This window comes from Lagopus leucura, unplaced genomic scaffold (genome assembly GCF_019238085.1).
Source record: "Lagopus leucura isolate 7727_CA_CO unplaced genomic scaffold, USGS_WTPT01 Super-Scaffold_1, whole genome shotgun sequence".
NCBI classification, from domain to species: Eukaryota; Metazoa; Chordata; class Aves; order Galliformes; family Phasianidae; genus Lagopus; species Lagopus leucura.
This window is the reverse complement of record NW_024962250.1, coordinates 13,390,805-13,412,054: the sequence shown is the minus strand read 5'-3', so window position 1 is coordinate 13,412,054 and position 21,250 is coordinate 13,390,805. Positions and strand designations below refer to the sequence as shown.

At 33.2% G+C, this 21,250-nt stretch overlaps 1 protein-coding gene across 4 annotated transcripts in view; it reads left to right on the top strand.

Moving 5' to 3' along the window:
• Positions 1–21,250, top strand: part of RYR3 (ryanodine receptor 3) — a 189,206-nt gene that overhangs the window by 30,856 nt on the left and 137,100 nt on the right. For all 4 annotated transcript variants that reach the window (XM_042883222.1, XM_042883045.1, XM_042883138.1 and 1 more), the window contains exons 2-10: positions 2,773–2,892; positions 6,021–6,128; positions 8,889–8,960; positions 9,933–10,011; positions 12,755–12,867; positions 13,304–13,403; positions 15,041–15,134; positions 17,852–17,926; positions 18,792–18,948. In XM_042883222.1, coding sequence (XP_042739156.1) covers positions 2,773–2,892; positions 6,021–6,128; positions 8,889–8,960; positions 9,933–10,011; positions 12,755–12,867; positions 13,304–13,403; positions 15,041–15,134; positions 17,852–17,926; positions 18,792–18,948 — 918 coding nt within the window. The remainder of the gene's footprint in view (positions 1–2,772; positions 2,893–6,020; positions 6,129–8,888; positions 8,961–9,932; positions 10,012–12,754; positions 12,868–13,303; positions 13,404–15,040; positions 15,135–17,851; positions 17,927–18,791; positions 18,949–21,250) is intronic.

The window sequence follows — 21,250 nt, the reverse complement described above, 5'->3', positions numbered from 1 at the left end:
ATTTTTTTTACTAATTATGTGGATTGCATGCTTCTTAATGCATTGCTGTTGAAGTGCACCCTCAGTAAGTCTGCAGACGATACCAAGTTGGGAGGGAGTATTGATCTGCATTATGGAGGGACCTGGATAGACTGGATCTATGGGCCAAGGTAAACTGTATGAGTTTCAATAGTGCCAAGTGCCAAGCCCTGCATTCTGATCACAACAACCCCAAGCAACCATACATTTGTGGGGAAGAATGGCTGGAAAGCTGCCTGATGGAAAGGGACTTTGGTGTACTGTATAATCAATGGATATTAAGATGTTATAATCACAAAAAAGAAAGAACAAGAGAGTTAGGCAAAGTAGACTAAGATAACAAGAGAGAATAAATGGAGGGCTTACCCATATGCTAGGCTCACCCACAAAAAACACCAGAAGAGGGGATCTCCAGACGAGATCCTTCCCCTCTGGTAGTCAGCTCTTAAATAGGTCTAGGAGAGGTGCAGCCAGGCTCCACCCCTTCCGGCAGCACAGGTGAATTGCCTTCACCTGTGCTCCTCTGGCTGACTCAAGGCTCGCCTCAGGTGATCAATCAGAGGTTCAAGCCGTGACTCAGCAGTTCCCGTACAGCGTACTGATGGACAGTCAGCTGAATATGAGCCAGCAGTGTGCCCAGGTGTCCAAGTAGGCCAATGGCATCCTGGCCTGTATCAGGAATGGTGTGGTGAGCAGGACTAGGGAGGTAATCCTGCCCCTGTACTCAGCACTGGTGAGACCCCACTTTGAGTACTGTGTTCAGTTTTGGGCATCTCTGTACTGAAAGGTCATTGAGATGCTGGAGCAGGTTTAGAGAAGGGCAACAAGGCTTGTTAAGGGCTTGAAAAAATCTGAAATTTCAGTAGGTACTATGTATACACAGTGTGTGGAATGAAGAATACGTAAGCATAGTAGATGAGGACAAGTACAGTTACAGCTATGCGTAAGTCAGTTAGTGTTGCCATTGGAAAGTGCAAATCTCAATTTTATTCTAATCCTTGGTATTTATAAGTTCATTATTAAACATTTTAGTATTTTATTCTTTTCAGATTTGTGAAATATGTATCCTCTAAGGTTAATACAGGAACCAGCTGGTTAAAAATGATTTAAATGTTTTTATTTTAATTTTATATTATGTTCTGATTTTTCTCCAAAAATATATATACTTCTGATTCAACTTTGAAAAGTTCATTTAGAGAGAGAAGTAGTGGTATATTATTTACTATGCTTTTTTTTTTTCCAACTTATGGTGCTTATGAATGTTTTTTTTACTTCTAAATTTGTAAGTTGAGAATTTCTGAGAATTACAGAAATTGTTGGAGAAATAGCAGAGAAAAAGAAAATGAATTGTTTGGGAATTACTTAAATAATTCTTCTTACCTCCTAATTTACCACAGATGTTAGCTTTTTGATTTTTAATATATACAATTGATGAATTTCCATACATTACAGTTTAAAATGTCATTGACTAGTGTGCAAAGCTAATAAGGAGATGCTGTCAGTAACTGCTGACTGGTTAGTCTTAAGTGTGATAGTTATCTGTGTTAGTAGTAGCAGTAAGCAGGCAATGAACTGTCACCTAAAAGAAAGCCACATAACTTTTCCACGTGTCAGGACCAACACAAGTGAAAAAACTACTTTTGAATTTTTATTTTAAAGGGCACTTCACTTAATTCCTTTGGTGAAATTTATTTTGTCACTTCAACCTTTTATTCCAAGTGTTAGTAGTTGTTCTCTTGTCATAATATTTCAGTTGCATAATGGACTGGAAAAAGAAGTGCTGTTTTTAGAACATAATTGTTCAAGTGATCTCTTAGTTCAGGCGGCTGCTCTGTATCTGCTTTGACTATAATAATTGACACCAGTCATAGCATAGCTGGATAGGACACTCACGTATCATATTGCTCTTGTTTTGTCATCTTCCACCCCCTAAAAAATTTCTAGGGTAGTGTATTTTGGTGAACTCTTAAATATCTGTATAAAAATAATTTGTTTTACATGCTATTCTATGACTGGTCTTATTCTTGATTAGTGAGCAGGCATTGGAAATTAAGGTGTATGTTTTATTTCTGTGTACATGTATGACACAGTTGAACACTAAAAATAATCTAACTCGACATGCTTATATAAAGTTTAGTATCACATGTTAAGAGGTAAATAAGGGCTTGTCACATTGTATGTAGGTGTCTTGAGCATAGTATTATGTACTAGTTTGTAAAAGTTTGTTGTAATTGCAAGAACTAAACAATCAGGCTGTTGTACCTCACTTTTTCCACACTCATTCTCGAAATATGCCTGAAACATTTTCTTATGAAAGAGAAACTTATTCATTTCAGTAGTCGCATGAAAAATGGCACTTGGATCTTTGGCTGTACGAGGTTTCAAAACTAAATGAGACTTCTGAAGTTCAGTTTGTGCATCAGAGGACATGGTGTGGTAACTAAAGAAATGATTTTTTTTTTTTTTTTTTTTTTTTGGCACTGCAGCTGGCCCTGTTAAGGGAACAGAACATTTCTCAAAATCCTGGAGATATGAGCTCCACAATACTTTGATGCTTTCTTGAATACAAATGTGTGCAACTGTATATACACATCAATACAATCTATATGTATGTACATTTAGCAGTTATATAAATATAATGCATTAAATTTCAAAGGGATTCTGTCTTCCAGTCCTTTGGCATGCATGTAGCTTTACTGTATGTAACTTCCAAATATTTACTTTTTTCCTTTCTTCTCTCTTGTGTTGTGACAGGATGACGAAGTAGTACTGCAGTGTGTTTCCAGTATTCATAAAGAACAAAGGAAGTTTTGCTTGGCAGCTGAGGGGCTTGGAAATCGCCTGTGCTTTTTGGAACCAACATCAGAAGCTAAAGTAAGAAGTAGATTCTCTCAGCTGATGTAATTGATCAACGACTGTTAACCCACTTATCCATTAGTATATTTAATTGCAGCTTCTTTAATGTGATGTTAGATGTACTCTTTGTATTCCTTTCTTTCTGTGACTGCAACGCGAGGTTTTTTAGAGATTCTAAAAGTATTTTGAGGCATACTTATTTATTAACAGTCATAGCCACTAGTCTTTAACTTAATTCTGTACCTGAAATGCTTTGTATTTTCAAGAGTATATCCTCAGTCTCTTAGATTTAAGTTAATTAAAAGCTTCTTTTCTTTGTGGCCATAGTTTCAATTATCTTGTTCTCTCTCTATATATGTAAATATATAGTATATATACTGGACTACTTTCAGAAGCACTGTCATCTGTTAATTACTGATGTTAACTGTTAATTCTAATCATGTTGATTAAGTAGAAAGTTGGGATAATTATTAAGTAACTGAAAAGTTGTGAGGATAGCAACTGTCAAAGGGGAAACAAAAAAGGATTAAGGAAGAACAGAAAAAATAGAGTAGAAGGAGGAGCTTGAGCAAGGATGAGATGAAACTTGAGACTTGTACTAAAGCAAAGCATTAAGAACAAAGGTAGTTTCAGGACCTACTCCCTCTGTTCTGTTTACTCTCTGTATCCTGTTACTTTTCTTTGTTCTGTATGTTTACTTATTTTCTTCCCAAACATTTATTTCTCCTTCTGTTTTTTTAGTGGAGTCTCTGCATCTTTTCTACTGAAATGCTGCCCTGTTGTCCTATTTTTAGTCCAAATATTATGACTAGGTTAAATCCAAAGTGTTTCTTATGCAATATAAGAAGTCTTTGCTCAACTCGTAGGCAAAAAGTTATTGCTGATAAACTTGCATTTCTTTGCAAAGAACTTTGATTCTTTGTGATCATTTGAAGTATATATATTTTACAAATGATCAATTATCTTTCACATGAGGAAGATAAAGTCTTTAGTTTTCACATGTGTTTCAACTGTTGTCTTAAAATTCTTGAGCAATTGGGAATTGTTTAGTGACTGACAGCTCAACTGTGATGTGGTATGTATTTCTGATACAATCATCAAGGTTAGAAAACACTTCATCCAGTTCAACAATCCACCTACCACCAATATTTTCCCACTGATCCATGCCACATAGTACATCTAAACATTTCTTTAGCACCTCTCTGGGCAACCCATTCCAGCACCTGACCAGTTTTCCAGAGAAGAAATGTTTCCTAACATCCAAACTGAATCCTTCCTGGCTGAACTTGAGGATGAGATTATATGTTTTACAGGAGAAATTTACATTATACAGGAGAAGAGGCCAAACCTCACCTTGTCACCTCTGTAGAGAGCAATAAAGTCTCCCCTGAGCCTCATCTTCTCTTGGCTAAACAATCCCCCAGCTCCCTCAGCTGTTCCTCATAAGAGTCGTGCATCAAACTCCTCACAGCTTCATTGCTCTTCTCTGGACGCACTCCAGGGTCATGATGTCTGTATAGCAGTGGACCCAAAACTGAACACAGTATTTGAGGTGCAGCATCATCAGTGCTGAATGCAGAGGGACTATCACTTCCCTGCTTTTGCTGGCAGCACCATTTCTGATACAAGCTAGGATGCCATTGGCCTTCTGGGCCATGTGGGCACACTCTTGGCTCACGTTTAGCTGAGCTTTGACCAAGACCCCCAGATCCTTTTCTTCCACACAATGTGGAAGATAGTGCATTTCCTCATTCTGCTCTAAGAAAAGGAGAAACATGTTACTGTACAATTCTATGGAACTACTTTACATTCATACCTTAGCAGCAGATACTATCATAGGAGCTTCTGAAGTTTGTTTAAAATTAAGAGGTTCACAGAGCTTATAATGTAATCATTTTGAAAGAGCTAACCAGAGAGATCTCTAAACAGACAGTCATAACAGAGAACAAGGAAGAATTTTGTACAGAACCAACTGTAGTTTGTTGTTTATTTGCTTTCTGTATTGTGTTTAGGTATATCTTCTTTCCCTTTGCACCACTTCAAAAAACATCTTTATCAAGAATTTTGTTCTCTCCTATCACAGTGATTTAAAAATTCATGAATCATATTTCAACTTTAAAATGCATTTGAAGCCATGATCTGTATCGTTAAGTCACAAAATACAGAATTTTTGAGGTTGGAGAATACCTATAGAGATCATAGAGTCCAACCTTTTCTTCAGCATAGGTTCATCCAGACCATATTGCTCAAAACACTGTCCAGTAAGGTTTAAACACTTCCAAGGAAAAGATTCTACTGCTTCTCTGAGCAACCTGTTCCAGTGTTTGACCATCCTCATGGTAAAAACATTATTTTCTCACACTTGGATGGAATTTCTTGAATTTCAGCATGTGTCAGTTTCTTCTTGTCTTTTCACTGATGCCACGGAGAAGTTTGGCTTTATAATGTCTGGTCAGGTATTTATACACAATTATAAGATTCCCACTGAGATTTATTTATTTATTTTTTTCACATAAACATCTTTTATTGGGCATATTAATGTTAACAGGTAAAAAATGATGCTATTCGTTTTTGAATTAAAGCTTGATATTTCAAAATCAGCAGTCATTGTTGATTCAGTAACTGAGAATAAGGTCCCTAAAATAGGTTATATTATTAAATCATAGGATTCTGAGTCTTTGACGTTTAGGGGCATCTATAAATATGTTCAGAGTTTAAGCTTTATTCATCAGATAATATCATCCACATTTTCTTTTGTTGTTGTTGTTTGTTTTTTTTTTTTTTAAATGATATTGAAGAACAAATATAATTTTCATAGTATAATTTTTATGCAGTATTGCAACTAGATAATCTTTGAGGTATCTTCCAACACAAGCCATTCTATTATTTTATAAATACAATTCTAGCATATGTGAAGTTACTGTAGTGACAAATTCTGAAGAGTGGATTTATGTTATTTTGTTAAAAGGAGGTTGCATGCATCTCAAAAACAAACAAAAACCCAGCAGAAAAACAGATATTAAAATCAAAATAACATGGTTTCAAATACACTTTTCATCACATTTAATATACTCTGCTCTTTTGTTTTTTTTTTTTTTTATTTTTTTTTTTTTTTTTTTTTTTTTTTTTTTTTTTTTTTTTTACAGTATGTTCCTCCAGACCTTTGCATCTGTAACTTTGTCCTTGAACAGTCTCTGTCTGTAAGAGCCCTTCAAGAGATGCTGACCAACACAGGGGATAATGCCAATGAAGGGGTAAGTAAGTTGACATCAAAGAATGTTGAGTTTCTGAGTATGGGTTTTTTTTTTTTTTTTTAATTTCTTCCTTGTTCCAGAATTTTCTAGATGAGGGAATTTGTGTGATAGCAGATAATTCAGTTTTCCTTTTTTCTTGGGGAAGTTAGTCCTCCACTGCCATAATAATGCTACTTTTTAATATGGCATTGAGGAATGGGTGCAGCTAGTCTATTGAAATATTTACAGATAACAGTAACATCATCTTCAGAGATTATTTATTATCATCCATCCTTAGACTGTCTGGCTTTTATGAATCCGATGAGAGTATATGAGTTGGGGTTTGTTCGAGTCATAAATTATTGTCATAAAAAGCATTATTGTATTAGAATGCTATTTATTAATGACGAAAGCAAAATAATTTTGTCATGGTGATGTAAATCTCCATGATCTCGTTTCACTAAGCAAAGAAAGTTTTTGAGGTATTTGGCTTTCTTTGACCTATCTTCTCATAAAATTACCATCTGGGAATTAAGTTCTATCAACAAAAGAAAGGGAAAAAATTAAATCTATGTGATAAGTTCAGATTTAAGTACACAGGTATTACTGTTTTTTTTTTTGGTAGGTGTGTACCTACACTTCTTTATTGTAATTTTAAATGATTTAACCCATGGTAAGAGACAAGAACTGTTGAACAGAAATAATCATTTAATAATTTTGTCCTTTGGGTTTATTATTTTTTTTACTGTATTATTAAAGCCTACTTACTGGAATGCTTATAATGTAATGTGAGATTGCAAGAAATTGAAATGTAGCTGTATCTGCATTTTTATTACAAAAGCTTTGATTGTATCACTTCAAGTCTAAGATATCCTAGGAATCCTAATGTACTAAGAAAGAATTCCATAAAAATAAGTGCACTTTATTACACATGATTTATTATCATTAAAGCCATGAAACATAAAAATTTATATACAACTTGTATTTGTTTGACAAAATGGGACAATATTACAGGTAAAAATTATGCCTAATAGAAACCTCAGATGTAGATTTGTCAGTATTTTGAATGATCTGCATGGTCATTTGAGCAACTTGTCAGATGTTCCCCTATCAATGAAATAAAGTAATAAAATGACTTGTGCTTTCCACTTAGTTTGTCACTAGTCCATTTGTATTCATGTATAATGTTTTAGGATTTTAAAATAATATGTAAATTCACTTTTATTGTGTTCTTCTCCTGTTCAGTTGAACTGTAGGGAAAAAATTAAAAATACCACTTCCTAACAGGAGGTAAAACATTATTAATGAATTAATATTTAATAAGATTTTACAGTGTTTATTTCTTATGACAGATTCTGCAATGAGTGTTTTTCAGCACCATGACTGGCACAAAACTTGTGTGAAGTAAATTCTGCATTCCACTTTCAGTTGGAATTAAACAGTAGTCATACAAATGTCTCTTAAAATTTCTCGTGAAATTGTTGCAGGCAATCTCAGTACATTGATGTTTACTATATCTCTCAAATTTCTGTAGCCTGATGAGGTTATGCCAAATCTGGGTGTTGCTATCTTCTATTATGCTGGGCTTTAATGGATTTTCCAGAATAGTTTAAAAGCCTGTGTGGAAGACTTAATTTGGTTGGTTTTACTGGCTGTGAAGAATATTATGCATCCTTCCCTATTATCCCTACTTATTCTCTGCTCTCTTAACATAATATTGAATTCAAATTTTATTATCTTGAGAATAGAGCATGAACAAATTCTATGCATTTACTTAGTTTTTGGGACTAAATGTTGACCAACTACTATGCAAATAATCTGCAGTGCTAAATATATTTGTTCAAATAGAAATTAATGCTGAATTTATATCATGATGAGAGATTTCTTTTGATTTCCTTCTGGAATTCCATAAACAGAGTTCTAGTATTTCTTCATTTTTTTATTGGCATCATAGAAAACAATCAGAATAATATGTAGGAAAAAAGGGGAATTTTATAGTTTAAGGAAATTGACTAGGTAAGTAACTCCTTGAAAGGAGAACATTATCAGCCTGTCTTTATAGAAGAGGTGCTCAAACTCTCTGATCTTCTTAGTGGACCTCCTCTAGACCCACTCCAACAGTTTTTCCCTTGGACTTTTTTTTTTTTTTTTTTCTTGTCCAAAAGAGTCAGAACATGTTAAATTCTCTGACTAAAGGGATCACAAAGAAAATCCAGTTTTGCCTACTCTGATTTTGTAATATATTCCCATATTTGACAATAACAATTTGTGCTTCATTGAAATTATGGATGCAGTTGATTTAATGCTAATAAATCTAATAAATGCTAAATGTGACAAATAGCTCTAGATTGTAGCTACCCTTCATAAGTGCTTAAAACATTTGCAGTAGTTGCATTTTTTAATTCTTTCAGAATTTGTGTATGTGTGTATATGTATTTATTTTTTTATGTTTTTTAATGCCTCTGAGAAGTTTGTAAAAAAGGTAAGTATTATTATATTCCACTTCAAATATTTTTTAAAAAATGCTGTGATTTTATTTAATTATGTTAAAAATTGCATTACAATAACAAGCTGTGGCCAAGAACATTTGTTCTCTTGGCATATATTTGGCTGTTGCTGTAGTTAATTTATTTATGATTTTTGTGCAGCATAGGCATTTCATAATTTGCTTGAATATGTATGTGTTTTTTTTTACTTAAATTAAAATTGCTCTTCACATCCTCACATAAATCTGTTTGTAGTCCATGCTGGTGTTCTAACCTTCTCTGCCATGTTCTGTAGGCAGCTCAAGGTGGTCACAGAACTTTGCTGTATGGCCATGCTATACTACTTCGACATTCATTCAGTGAAATGGTAAGCAAAAATGCACTTGCAAGGAAATTGGTAGTATGAAACTCATAAATAGATGTATTTTAAATCAAAATAATTACAAAAATTCTGAGTTACTGTTTTTTGTATGTCTTCCATAATATGTCTTCCATACTAGATTTAAAAAATAAAAATAAAAAATTGAATAGCTTGTGATGTCTCAACACGGTGGGAGTGGTCTTTGTTTTAAATTTAGATTGTTCAAATCCATTTCAGTCAGAAAGTTAGCACTGAGTTTAACCATAAATTCTATTTTTCAGGAATCCATTCCAGTGATTGTTCCATTAGCAAGCTTCTGCTGACACAAGTGAATGTGTCATAATATGTGTTGAGTTTTCCGTCATAATGCACAAATAAGTTGTTCCCAAGGACTGTGTCCACAGATGTGCTACCTTTTATAAATTTTATTTTACTGTGTTGTACAAGTGGAAAATTTTAACTGCTCGTGACCTCTGACTTATTAGTGTATAATTAATAGAGGTTGGAGAAATGAGAGATGAAGAAAGCATCTTTTCTACTTTTTGCTGTATTAGAATACTGTATATTAGTCTACTATATTCATCTTAAATTTCTGTAACTGTTTTTTATAAGCCATACTAATCGTAATTACCTTGATTTACCAGAATTTGAAAGTATTATTACGCGGTATGCTGTCATGCAGGAAATCTATTACAATGAGACTATACTAAGATGTTTGTCTACTATCATGAACCATGAAGCTTTGGAAAGGAGTTATATTGTAGAAGATAAATATGCGCTGAATTGAAAAATATTTTGATAATTTAAAGAAACTGGGGAAAGCATATTTACAAATAACACTATTCTTTAATTAAAAAGAAAGAAAAAAACACATGTCTGATAGTAAGGTAGGGTAATGTGAATGTATTATCAATTATTCTGCATGTGTGATAACAGATACTGTTGATTTTGATTTTCATTAACTCCACTATTTTTCAGTATTTAACATGCTTAACGTCATCAAGATCCCAGACTGATAAACTTGCATTTGATGTGGGACTACAAGAAAATGCAGCAGGTATGACAAGTTATTTTTGAAGAAAAAGTTTTTAGACATATCTGCTTTTAGAAGATGCATTGTGATTAAATGTGTGTTCCTATAAGCTTGTGATTGCCGTGTGTATCTGTTCACTAGAAATACATTGATTGAAAGTAAATGATGAATATCAATATTGATGGCTTTCAGGAAATGAACTGATTTTGCATAAGAGTGTAGAGCATCTTTGTAATTAAACTAATTTGCCACAACTACAATAAAACTAGTGGTAATGACTGAAGTAAAAATTTCTGTTAAATAGATTTGATGCATTAATTTTCTGCTTGTATAGTTGGTCCCTATCAGTAGAATAATTGTATGAAAACATCGTGTATCAGTTCACTTATAATATACGTCCTAACTACATGATAAAAGAAGCTGGCAGCTTGTAATGCAGAAAACAGGAAAAAATGCAATGAGCACGTTGGTAAAACGAAGAAAAATCGTAAAATGGATCAAAATATTATCTCATTGTGGAAAAGATACATCACAAGCAAGAAATGATAAGAAAGTTTTAAAATTTAATCAGTTGCTTTCAAGGTATACTGTCAGACTTCTGCTGATATAAATGTTATGGAAACAATTGAGATTCCATGGTATCATATATAAACAATAAGACGCCACATTGCTTAGGGGATAGGTTAATTAACTGAAAAGCAATTAATTTGCAAGGTATCACAAACGGGCTTAGGTTCGGTATACGTAGTGTTAAGAGTTACTAAGTGATGAGTCCTCCACCAGAAATAATTAAATGACTCGTAGTACACACTGAAAGACACATACTGTGAAGGAGAAATCAAAATACCTATGTACATTCCTTGTTAATGTGACACTTCTAATGACAATATGCCAGTTCTGTTATATCAACCAGTGTTTTCTGTTTATTTTTTCATTGTTTTGAAAATAAGTTAAAATCAAAATTAATTAGACTAATTAGATCAATTAGATTAATTGACAATGGAGAGACGCTGTAGTGTAAATGTTTAAAATATTTGTGAGCCATGATCTTTGAAACTTCCTTCCCAAATGACATTGTCTACATAGGTCACTCCAAAAATAATGCTTTCCATGTAAACTTCAATGAACAGAAAGAGCTCAAAATGACAAAGTGTGTTAGAGCAAATTCTCAGCTACAAAACATTATTTTTCAATGTAATTATCACTATTAGCTGTATATTCTCACAACGATGAACAGGAGCAATGTGATGTTGCACTCATAAAAATCTGCATGACCATCTGGAATGTGGCTTGTCTTCTGCACTGCTGTCACCACTGCTAAAAAGCACCACCCACCGTCTCTGTGACGGATGCTCACATCCTGTATTTGGTCTCTATAAACGTTCATCAAGTGTCAGTGGGTGTCATATTTTATGCATGGGAAAATAAAATTTTACATCTTTGCTTCATATGCACTTCCATCAGACACTGTTTTGTCAGGCTCTGCTACCATCTGTCACACTGCAACAAAATGTAAGAGAATATTGGTAGAAAGGTTCAACCTCTACTGCCTTACCACAAACATCTGCCTCTAAATTTGTGGGCCAAAATAATAAAATAGGAGGCATTACTTTCAGAGCAGCTCAAGTCTATGTTATCTGCATGGCCTGAGTTTGAATAAATGAGGTTTGTCTTTCAGTAGTAGCTATAAAGAAGATGGTTTCAGACTTGTGTGTTTGATTGTTGCCTCATACAGAGACCATTTTCTTTAAGCATATTGGTAAGAGGAATGTATGTGTTCTCTCACTCAGATAGTAGTTCATAGTTCTATTGTTTTTGTTTTCAGAATTATCATGTGTGTATCTGCTCGTGCATTTGAAGTTTTTAATATATGTAGTTGGCAGATATCTGTATTGGTATTTATTTTACTATACTTATACCAAGAGATCCTTGCACGTGATGTAATATGTAAAAAGTAGCCTGTAAAAGGAGTGATTAGCTGATTTTCTGCACTGAGAGTTTTGAAAACTACAACATGCTTGTACAGCTCATAAACTAAACATCAAAATATTACTTCCTCTTGCCCCTCTTTTGACCCATGAAAATGTTCTTTTGAATCAGTTTCATCTGTAGACAGCATTTTTGACCTGGTGAATATTGATTCAAAAGCCACTGAATACTTCAGAGGATTCACTTTGGAGGATTTAGTACTTTAGACTTCTAGGGATGTAAGTTTTCTTTATTGTCTTTATAATCATTTTCATAGTTTTCATACTTTAAGAATGTTTTATGTGATGTTTGAAAGTTGATTAAAAAGGTTTTTGCACTTTTCCTTATGCTACCAGCAATATTGTAAAATTAAGGAGTATTTCTTTCAGTTCTGTAATGTTATTGTAGCTTAGCAGTACAGAATATTGTGAATACAGATACGGACATTAAGGAAAAGAAGACCCAAAATTTGATCATGAAGACCAAGGTAGCTTCAGCACCACCAACTTACTGCTGCTGAAGGAAAAATAGTTCTAAGCATTGTTTTGTAAATGATTAGTGGCTTTAACAAAGCATTCAACAGGAAGTAACACCTTCAGTGATGGCAAAGGCTGCCAAACAAACAGTTTTGAAAAAATTGAAAAACTTGAGTGGATAGAAAAAAAGCAATGAGTTGGCTTTGTATGATTGTCTTACAAGACAATTCTTCATTAGGTTGTTTCAGTATTGTCCAAAAATATCCTTAAGTTTTTTGGGAGTTATCTGTTTTGTATACCAATAAGTATCTTTTGTCATTTAGGTGAGGCATGCTGGTGGACAATACACCCTGCTTCTAAACAGAGGTCAGAAGGAGAAAAAGTTCGAATAGGTGATGATCTTATCCTGGTCAGTGTGTCTTCTGAAAGATACCTGGTAGGTTTGTTTTTCAAGCAAGTGAAGCAGATGGTGGAAAAGCACAATCTGCTGGAAAAGTGTTGGGATTCTTACAAACGATGATTATTTTTTTTCCGATCTACAAAATGATATCTGGTTCTAATGATTTTTTTTTTTTTTTTTTTTTTCCTCTGTGAATAGTTTTCTTCGCACTAGATCATGCTTATTTTCATGCCTTTGGCCTTCAATATTCTCTAGGGAGGATTTTAGTTCTCTTAACTGGAATATTTCTAAGCTGTAGCTGTAGAGTGCTGGTTAGAGTTTAGAAAAGATCATTTAAAAAGCATGTTCTGACCGATTTTTAAAGAATGTATGTATGTCTACATTGTTTTGTATTTCTGTTTTGTTGAGGAAGTACATATTAAAATATTTTTAAGCACAATATTCACTGTTTCTTGTTATCTTCTTGTTTCAGCATCTCTCCATGTCAAATGGAAGTATTCAGGTGGACGCCTCCTTCATGCAGACACTTTGGAATGTACATCCTACATGCTCAGGAAGCAATATTACAGAAGGTTTAGTGTTTTATATGTTTAGAAATTTGTACAGCATGAATGGCTTTGTATCATATTTCATGAAAAGTGAATGAATGAAAACACCTCAAAACATCAAACAAAACAGGTTATTATAGGAAATGAGCATGGGATGATAGGAGATTAATGGAAGGGAAAATGGGGAAATACAGATGCTTCAGCTGAGTTAACTGCTGAAAAGTTTAATGAGTAATCTAATTCTGGATTTACAAAGCATAAACAGTAATATGAGAAATGAAGACCAAGCAAGCAACAGATGAGTTCATGGCCTTCAGTTTAATTTTTGGGAGTAAGGGCTGATAAGTAAGAAAAGTCAGTAAACTTAGATTTTGCTGAGGAATTTCAATAGCCCTGTTCCATGAGAGAACAGAAGAGAAATGAGGTACATGCAAAATGGAAAACAGGTTTCTTGTAGTTCCTATTTCAATATCCTCATCATGTTTTTTAAAGATACCTGCAAATTTAAAGAACCTTTCTGGATCTCACAGCCTTGCTTCTTTATTGCCTCTCTCTGATAGTCATTGAAAAATGAACTCTTTAAATACATCGTGTTAATCAGCCTTAAATCCCATACCACATAGTCTGATTTCTCACTAGGTCCTTTGCTGCACTTCTTAATCATGTTTGAGAAATGTTACCTTATTCTGTGTGTGAAACGTCTTGTTCTGTAATGAAGGATTCATTCAGTTGATATTGCTCCCTATCTCAATGCTATCCTCTTCAGCACATTGTATAGCAAGATTATAAAGTCAACCAAGTCTGTATATTCTCAAGAAGCTTATGAGAACTGAAATTGTATGTGATGACTCCTGCAGAACTTCATGAAGAACTGTGTTAAAGAGAACTGAAAGTGTCCATGGGGTAACACACAAGTAAAGAAAAGGAAAAATGAAATCATATAATTCATATAATTCATAATTGATTCTTTTAATATTATTTAATAGAGAGAATAGTGGATTTTCACTGAAACTAGATCAAAATAATATGCACAGCGTAAAACATAGGAAAATCAGTACTTTTTTAAAATATTTCTTCTAGCTTGTAAGGAAAGATATGAAGCATTCAAAGTACAAAAGAGGATACTGATGTAACATGATGAAGTAAAGAAGTCTCATAACAGAATCTTTGTAATTTATGTCAAATAATTTTGATAGAACAGAATATGCTACCCTGATATTTTTCTTAACATTCTTTCTTCATTTTGACCTTGGCAACAACTGGCAACAGCGTAATTGCCCATTATCATTTTTTTAATTTACGAACTCATATTGGATCAACAGCATTAATATGAGTTTTGTTCTACGTTCCCACTTTATATATTTGTTCTTTTAACAAATTTAGCTTCTACATAAAGCATTCAATTTTCAAAAGAGTATTTATGTGTTTTTTTCCATTTCCTTTTCTGTCCCAGAATTTGATTTTTATATGTTAAGAGATTGCTTTCCTCTTATCTTTAATTTCAGAATAAATATTTTGCTGTAACTGTAAAAGATAATAAGAATTAACATACTTTTTCACAGAGGTATTATTAAAACTAATAGAGTTTTTATTTTTTATTTTGAGAATGACACTTTGGGATGGCCAATATAAACTAATGCATGAATGTGATTCTTCTGCAGGGTATCTTCTTGGTGGGCATGTAGTACGTTTTTTCCATGGTCGTGATGAGTGTTTGACAATTCCTTCTACAGATCAGAATGATTCACAGCAAAAGTGAGTGGTGGTGTATTTTTATACATTTTCTCCCAAAAATATAAGTATGGATCATTAATTATCAGTTAAATTTAAGATTATATAAGTTATATAGGTTCAGTTGTCTTGATAGTAATTTTTAATTAGACAGAGACACTGTTATAATTTGAGAGACCTACTAAGCAGAAGATGACTCTTAAGTTCTTGTATTTCTGAAATTCAACACCAAGATTTCAACCTGTCTAGTGTGCTACTATAAGCTGAGGACAGCAAGCATTAATGGGGAACATTTTAATAATAAATAAAGGCACTAAAAAAAAATCTCTGTAAGCCCAGTCTCTACAGCATATTTCATATATGATATATATTTTACCATTTGCAAGTTCTTTCTTGCTCAAATTGTACTAATGTATTGATAATTAAATTGTATTACCTAGCCTAAATCTCTTTTGTATTGAACTTAAATCTACATCTATAATATATAATGATGGTTTATTATGACTAGAATTTAACTTTGCATTTTACTGAGTCAAAAACACAGCAAGTTAATTATTTCAATATTTAGAAAAGCAACATTAAAGGTCATACTCAACAAATAAGACCTCTGCACCTGTTGTAGCAAATCAGGTATGCTTTAGGGAATATGATACCTCAGATAACAAATTAAATGGAATTCTCAGTTTTAAGTTTTCAATTTTTATACTTCTGTTCAGTGAAGAAGTCTGCAGATCCAAAGTGAGTGTTAGAGAATATTTGTTAATGACCTTTTCTTTCTGTTCTCTTCCTATATGTAAATGATAGTAAGTTTGCACTGAGCATGAAATGTCAAGTAGGCATCTCAAGTATAAAAGCGTAACGTTAGTGAAAATGTTAGGACTTTGGTATGTTGTGGAGTTCAGATGTCAAATACAGATAATATTTTCATCATCTAGTCTTAATGAGGTTAGAATAAGTTCAGAAATACTATATTGTATCTAAACCTGCATGTATGTAAACCAATGGTAAACTGATCATTTTAAAGTGGTTGATTTTGAGTTATCTCTCTGATTAGTAAAGTGCATAGTGGTATAAGGCCAAGTTCTTACTCGGTTGTAGTTATAGGAGCCAATTTTTTCTCCCCCAAAACAAAATTGATAGGTGCAAAGCAAACAAACAGCAATAGGAATAAGAGTGAGAGTTCTATAAAAATAGTGATTCTATCTCCTTACTTAATCATTTCTATGCATTCCAGTAATACTATTAAACAAGCTTCCTAAGTTATACAATGCTGATAATTGTTCTTTTTATGGAAGAGACATTTAATTTTATGTAGGCTTCTGTAAAGAATGCTTCTCATAGTTCATATAGGGGACTACCGACTTTTATTACAAGATTAGGAAAAATGCACGCAATAATCTTTCTGCAAGTCAGAAAGGAAGGTTTTGCAGAAACACAGAATAGGATGGATGAATGGATGGAATGAAGGAGAAGCTAAAGAAAGCGTAATGTAGATGTGTTTAAGAAAAAGCAAAAATTATTTTTTACTTGCAGCATTACTAGCATAAGGCCAGGTCGCTAAGGATATAATAGTATTGCACACAGAAAAAGCTGGAAAAGGATTAGAGGAATTAAACAGTGTATGGGTTTAAAGGTAAGAGGTGAACAGAGGAATTTTTATGGTAGCGAAGTCAGTTTGGTGAAGACATGGTTGAGTTGAGCCAAGCATAAATAGAGGAGGTAAAAGGAGAATGGAAGCAAATTACTAATTCTGAGCTTGTCTAGAGAAGAGGTCACTAGGCTCTTCCATCATTAGAGTAACACTAGTAAGGCAAACGGACACAATGAGGATCTAGGATGAAAATGAGAAACTTGAAATGGTTATTTTGTATTTACTATATTCATTTAGTTTGAAATGAAGATGATTTGGTTGCTAGTTTCTTTTTTTTGTCACTTTATATTTCAATTTTAGAGTATATGAAACATGGAATACAAAAAGCATAGGAAATGCTGTTATCCTTTCTCTGAGAAATTTATATTCTTGTGTTTATTGTACACAATCATTTAGAAATTTTTGGAATTGCATACTTATTCTTAAATGTGACTTCTGTGTAATGAATAGATGTAGACCTACAATTCCATATTAGGAAATAAAATGCGTAATATTAAAGTTTTCATCTGAAAACTAAGGACACAGAATTTCTAATAAAAAAAGCCCTTTATCTGCTGTACTATTAGAAACATATTTTATCTGTAATATTTATTCTGTGTAAAGACTATAATTCAGTGTTTTTGTTTTCTTATTACCATTTTTTAGTTAGAAAGTTAGAAGCAGTTCTAACAGTGGTATGGCTGATGTAGTATTCATGCTGATTATTGTTAATTTTGCAATTGTGCGTAATTATTTTTAATATTGTGTTTATATTTTAGAGCATTAGTAATTTAGATTAATCTACTAGGAATTTATGAATTACATAGTTTTATCAGTAAGCTACAAAAGAAAATTCTCAGCCAGTTTGAAAAGAAAGTGTTTTATCAGCTTCTGAGAGAGAATGGATTAATCTAAATGGCTTTCAATCTTAACTTGCCTGGGACATTTGTATACTCTATAGTGTTCTCAATGACAAGTAAAAATCTTTTTTTCTGTTCACCTTCATCCATTGAGCTAGCTGGGAGTCCTAGATGGTTTATAGAACTCAGTCCTCAGAAAACTAAGTAGCACAAACAAAGGCAAGAGGATGATCTTCTGAATCTTTCTATAGGAAAGTACTTTATGAAACTGGAGGAGCAGGTGTTCGAGCAAGATCTTTGTGGAGAGTAGAACCCCTTCGAATAAGGTACAGTTTTTTTTGGATTTCTTAGTTACTTTTGTTATGCTCACATCAATTTCACAGATTCACAGAGCATCATTAATATATTTGTCCTGCTGTACAATAAAGTTAGCCTGCTCATACTCAAAATAAAAAGTAATTTGTCAATGATACAATGTCAGTATTGCAAGCCTTTTTCATCTGTGTCCCATGACAAAAATAATGTTGCCTATGATATACTTATGCTTGAGATGTTGCTGCTTAGTTTTCACTTATCATTTTAGAAGCATGTGTGGAAGTCAAAACAGTAGTATCTCTCATGGATGTCTTTCATAGACACAGTCTCCGTGGTTAGTTATCTCTTGTTGCAAATGAAATGAAATTTCTGTGTACCATAAGGGTACTTAATGTCAACTTCAGTGGCCTTCTGCAATGCCTGTTTGCTTTACACTTGGTGTATTTGTGATTACAAATGAAATATGCTTGTAATTAGCAGTTATTCTACATCTTAAGGGAAAATATACTACTTCTTTTGAACACTGAGTCCTTCACCTAAGTTTAATTAATTTATGCAGTCAACAGTATTATAATAGTTAATATGCACGTTAATATTTTTCAGAAAATATTGTGATTTTTAAAGATAGTGGGTGTCATATCCTAATAAAACAGGGAGAGGTTAGTGAAGCAAGACAATTACAGAGATTGCTTCCTTGCAAGGTTCCATTTGCAGACGTATTACCAGTTTTGCATCTGATGTGATGCAGATATTGAAAAGACTTTCTATATATATCATTTCTAATTTCTGAAAAAAAAAAAAAAAAAGAAAAAAAAAGAAAAAAAAAGTTAGTTTTGTTTACTTCATGAATTATTCCTTGATGTCTCGTATGTTTAGTTGGAGTGGAAGTAACATCAGATGGGGACAGCCTTTCCGTCTTCGACATATAACAACAGGAATGTACTTGGCTTTGAATGATGATGAAGGTCTGGTAATGTTGGACAGAGAAAAGTCAGACACAACATCTTCTGCTTTTTGTTTCAGAGCATCAAAGGTAAATGACTTTAATGGAAGTTTGTCCTCAATATGAAGCACTGAAATGCAGATCTGAGTTGGTTCAATACCTTTTATTTTTAGTGTATATATTGTAGTTGTTGGGGTTTCTGCATTTACATCGAAAAGTAAATATCCTGAATCAAGAGTAACAAAGTTTTCCTTGAAGAGAAATGAGACTGATAGATAAATTCCAGAGTAAACTAAGCTATTGACCAGTTTAAAAATAATAATCAAACACAATTAAAAGATAATACAGTGCAAGATACAGTTTGTTTAATACAAATGTTTTAGAATCGTTTTAGTTAGGCAGCAAGTCATTAGATTGTCATTTATTTCAGTTAGGTTATAGCTGAAATTCAGTTCAGTTTGGAAAAATTCTGCCCTTGTTATTCATTATGCTGTGTGCTGACAGGTGAATTGCAAACAAAAATTTACTGTTGATTTCTAAACGATATGCTGTGCAATTTAGTCAGCTGCTAATTGCATGTTACTAGCTTTTTCACCATTTCCAGCTCAGAAAGACAGTACTAATGAGAGGGGATGAAGACTGAATATGAAAGTAGGCAAAATTAATAACTTTCTTTTTCCAGGAAGTGAAATGTTTTTACATCAAATATGATAATTTTTACATGCTTTAATGACAGTGCAAACAGTTGCTGTAGCTTCTACAATGAGTATCTTTGATTGGATATAAGAAGTTAAATGTTCCGTGTCATTGTGAATGCTGTATGGTCCCTAAGGAGTACTGAAAGAGAATCTCTGAAGTTAGATGGGTATGAAATAAAATCCATCATTTAAGGCTTTGACAGACCCTAGACTTCTGTTAATATAATGAAGAAAATACTCCTTAGTATTTTTAAAATAACCACAACTATTTCATTAGCGTGACTGCATGCAGCATGCCAACAATCCTTATTTTAACCAATCAGAATAATTGAAAAAGTAATAGGATCTGCAACTTAGATAGCAGAGGCTCACCAAATACTTCATTCTTTTTGCAGCGTAAAAGGCTATGCAGTTCAGATTAAGGTATGATGTTGTGCAGAGCCAGTTATTATGGCTGTAAGTTTTTCCAATTTTTTTTTTTTTTTTTTTTTTTGCAAACCAGAGCATCTTGTTAATGGTCAGCGTGCCAGGAATCCCACAGTTACTGGTTCAACGCTTTGTTCAAGTTGTTATAATGTAATCACTGCCTAATTGCACACTGGCTTAATGTAACTTTGCTTTTGTCTGAGGAAAGAATAAAAACTATTGCTTACTCTCAAGCAACGGAATCCTGTAAGAAGAAAAAACTCATAAAGCCAACCTATGCTGATTATATGGAGATTAAAAGGTTAAAGAACTTAGAATGAATGGCTGTACAACATGGATGCCAGTGTGACTGTCTTTTAATTTCTGCATATAAATCTTTGTAAAATTTTGTAACGATTTTATCATGTTCATTCTCTCAATTGAGAAATGTTTTCACTTGGCTGTACATTAAAATGGCATAAATTAAAGGAAATTTTAAGATTACTAATTCCTTCCTATCCAACTGTGTACAGATCCTTAAACTAAGGGTACAGGAATACCTTGCTGTTTATAGCACTCTTGCCCTTTCAAAGCCTAGAGTAACTCAGACTGAAAGGGACCTTGGGAGTTATTTAGTCTAGTTTTTTGTTTTTTTTTTTTTTTCAAGTGGGATCAACACTGAATTCAGGTGAGAGTGCTTAGAACATACATTGCTGTGGAGTATCCAAAAGGAAATAAAACATTTCTCCATCGAGATATTCTTTCTTTCTGAAAGCTGGTAAAAGAGTGTCTGTGGGGGGCGGGGGGGAAAAGAAAGAGATTCTGTTTGCCAGTAGGCAGAATTTTGTGGAGTATAGTAAATACCCAAGGCTTCCTAGGAGTTTCTTTGAAAAGTTTTCCTTGATTTTCAAATCCTTTGATAACATTCAATAACAATAAACTTAGTTTCACCATTTTTTTCCTTTTGCCAGGTAGTACTGGAAATCATAACAGATTTTAATTTAGAGTTTTCCTTAATATGTTCTAAAATATAGAATAGTAGGATGGAGCTTTTTTAATGTGAAGGAATATAGTAAAAATACATTAATAGAACATGCTAGTTTATGGTGCTGATTTGAATGAAAACAAAATATATGTGTATGACTGCTGCAAATAAATGCCAACTAAGTTGAAAAAATACATCAACAAAATTATGTCTTTTGTCGATTTAAAATGGGGTTCACTTTCTCAAAAGTTTCAAAATGTCAGTCTTCTTATTGTAAGCCAAGAGTTCTGTAATGCCTTGTGAC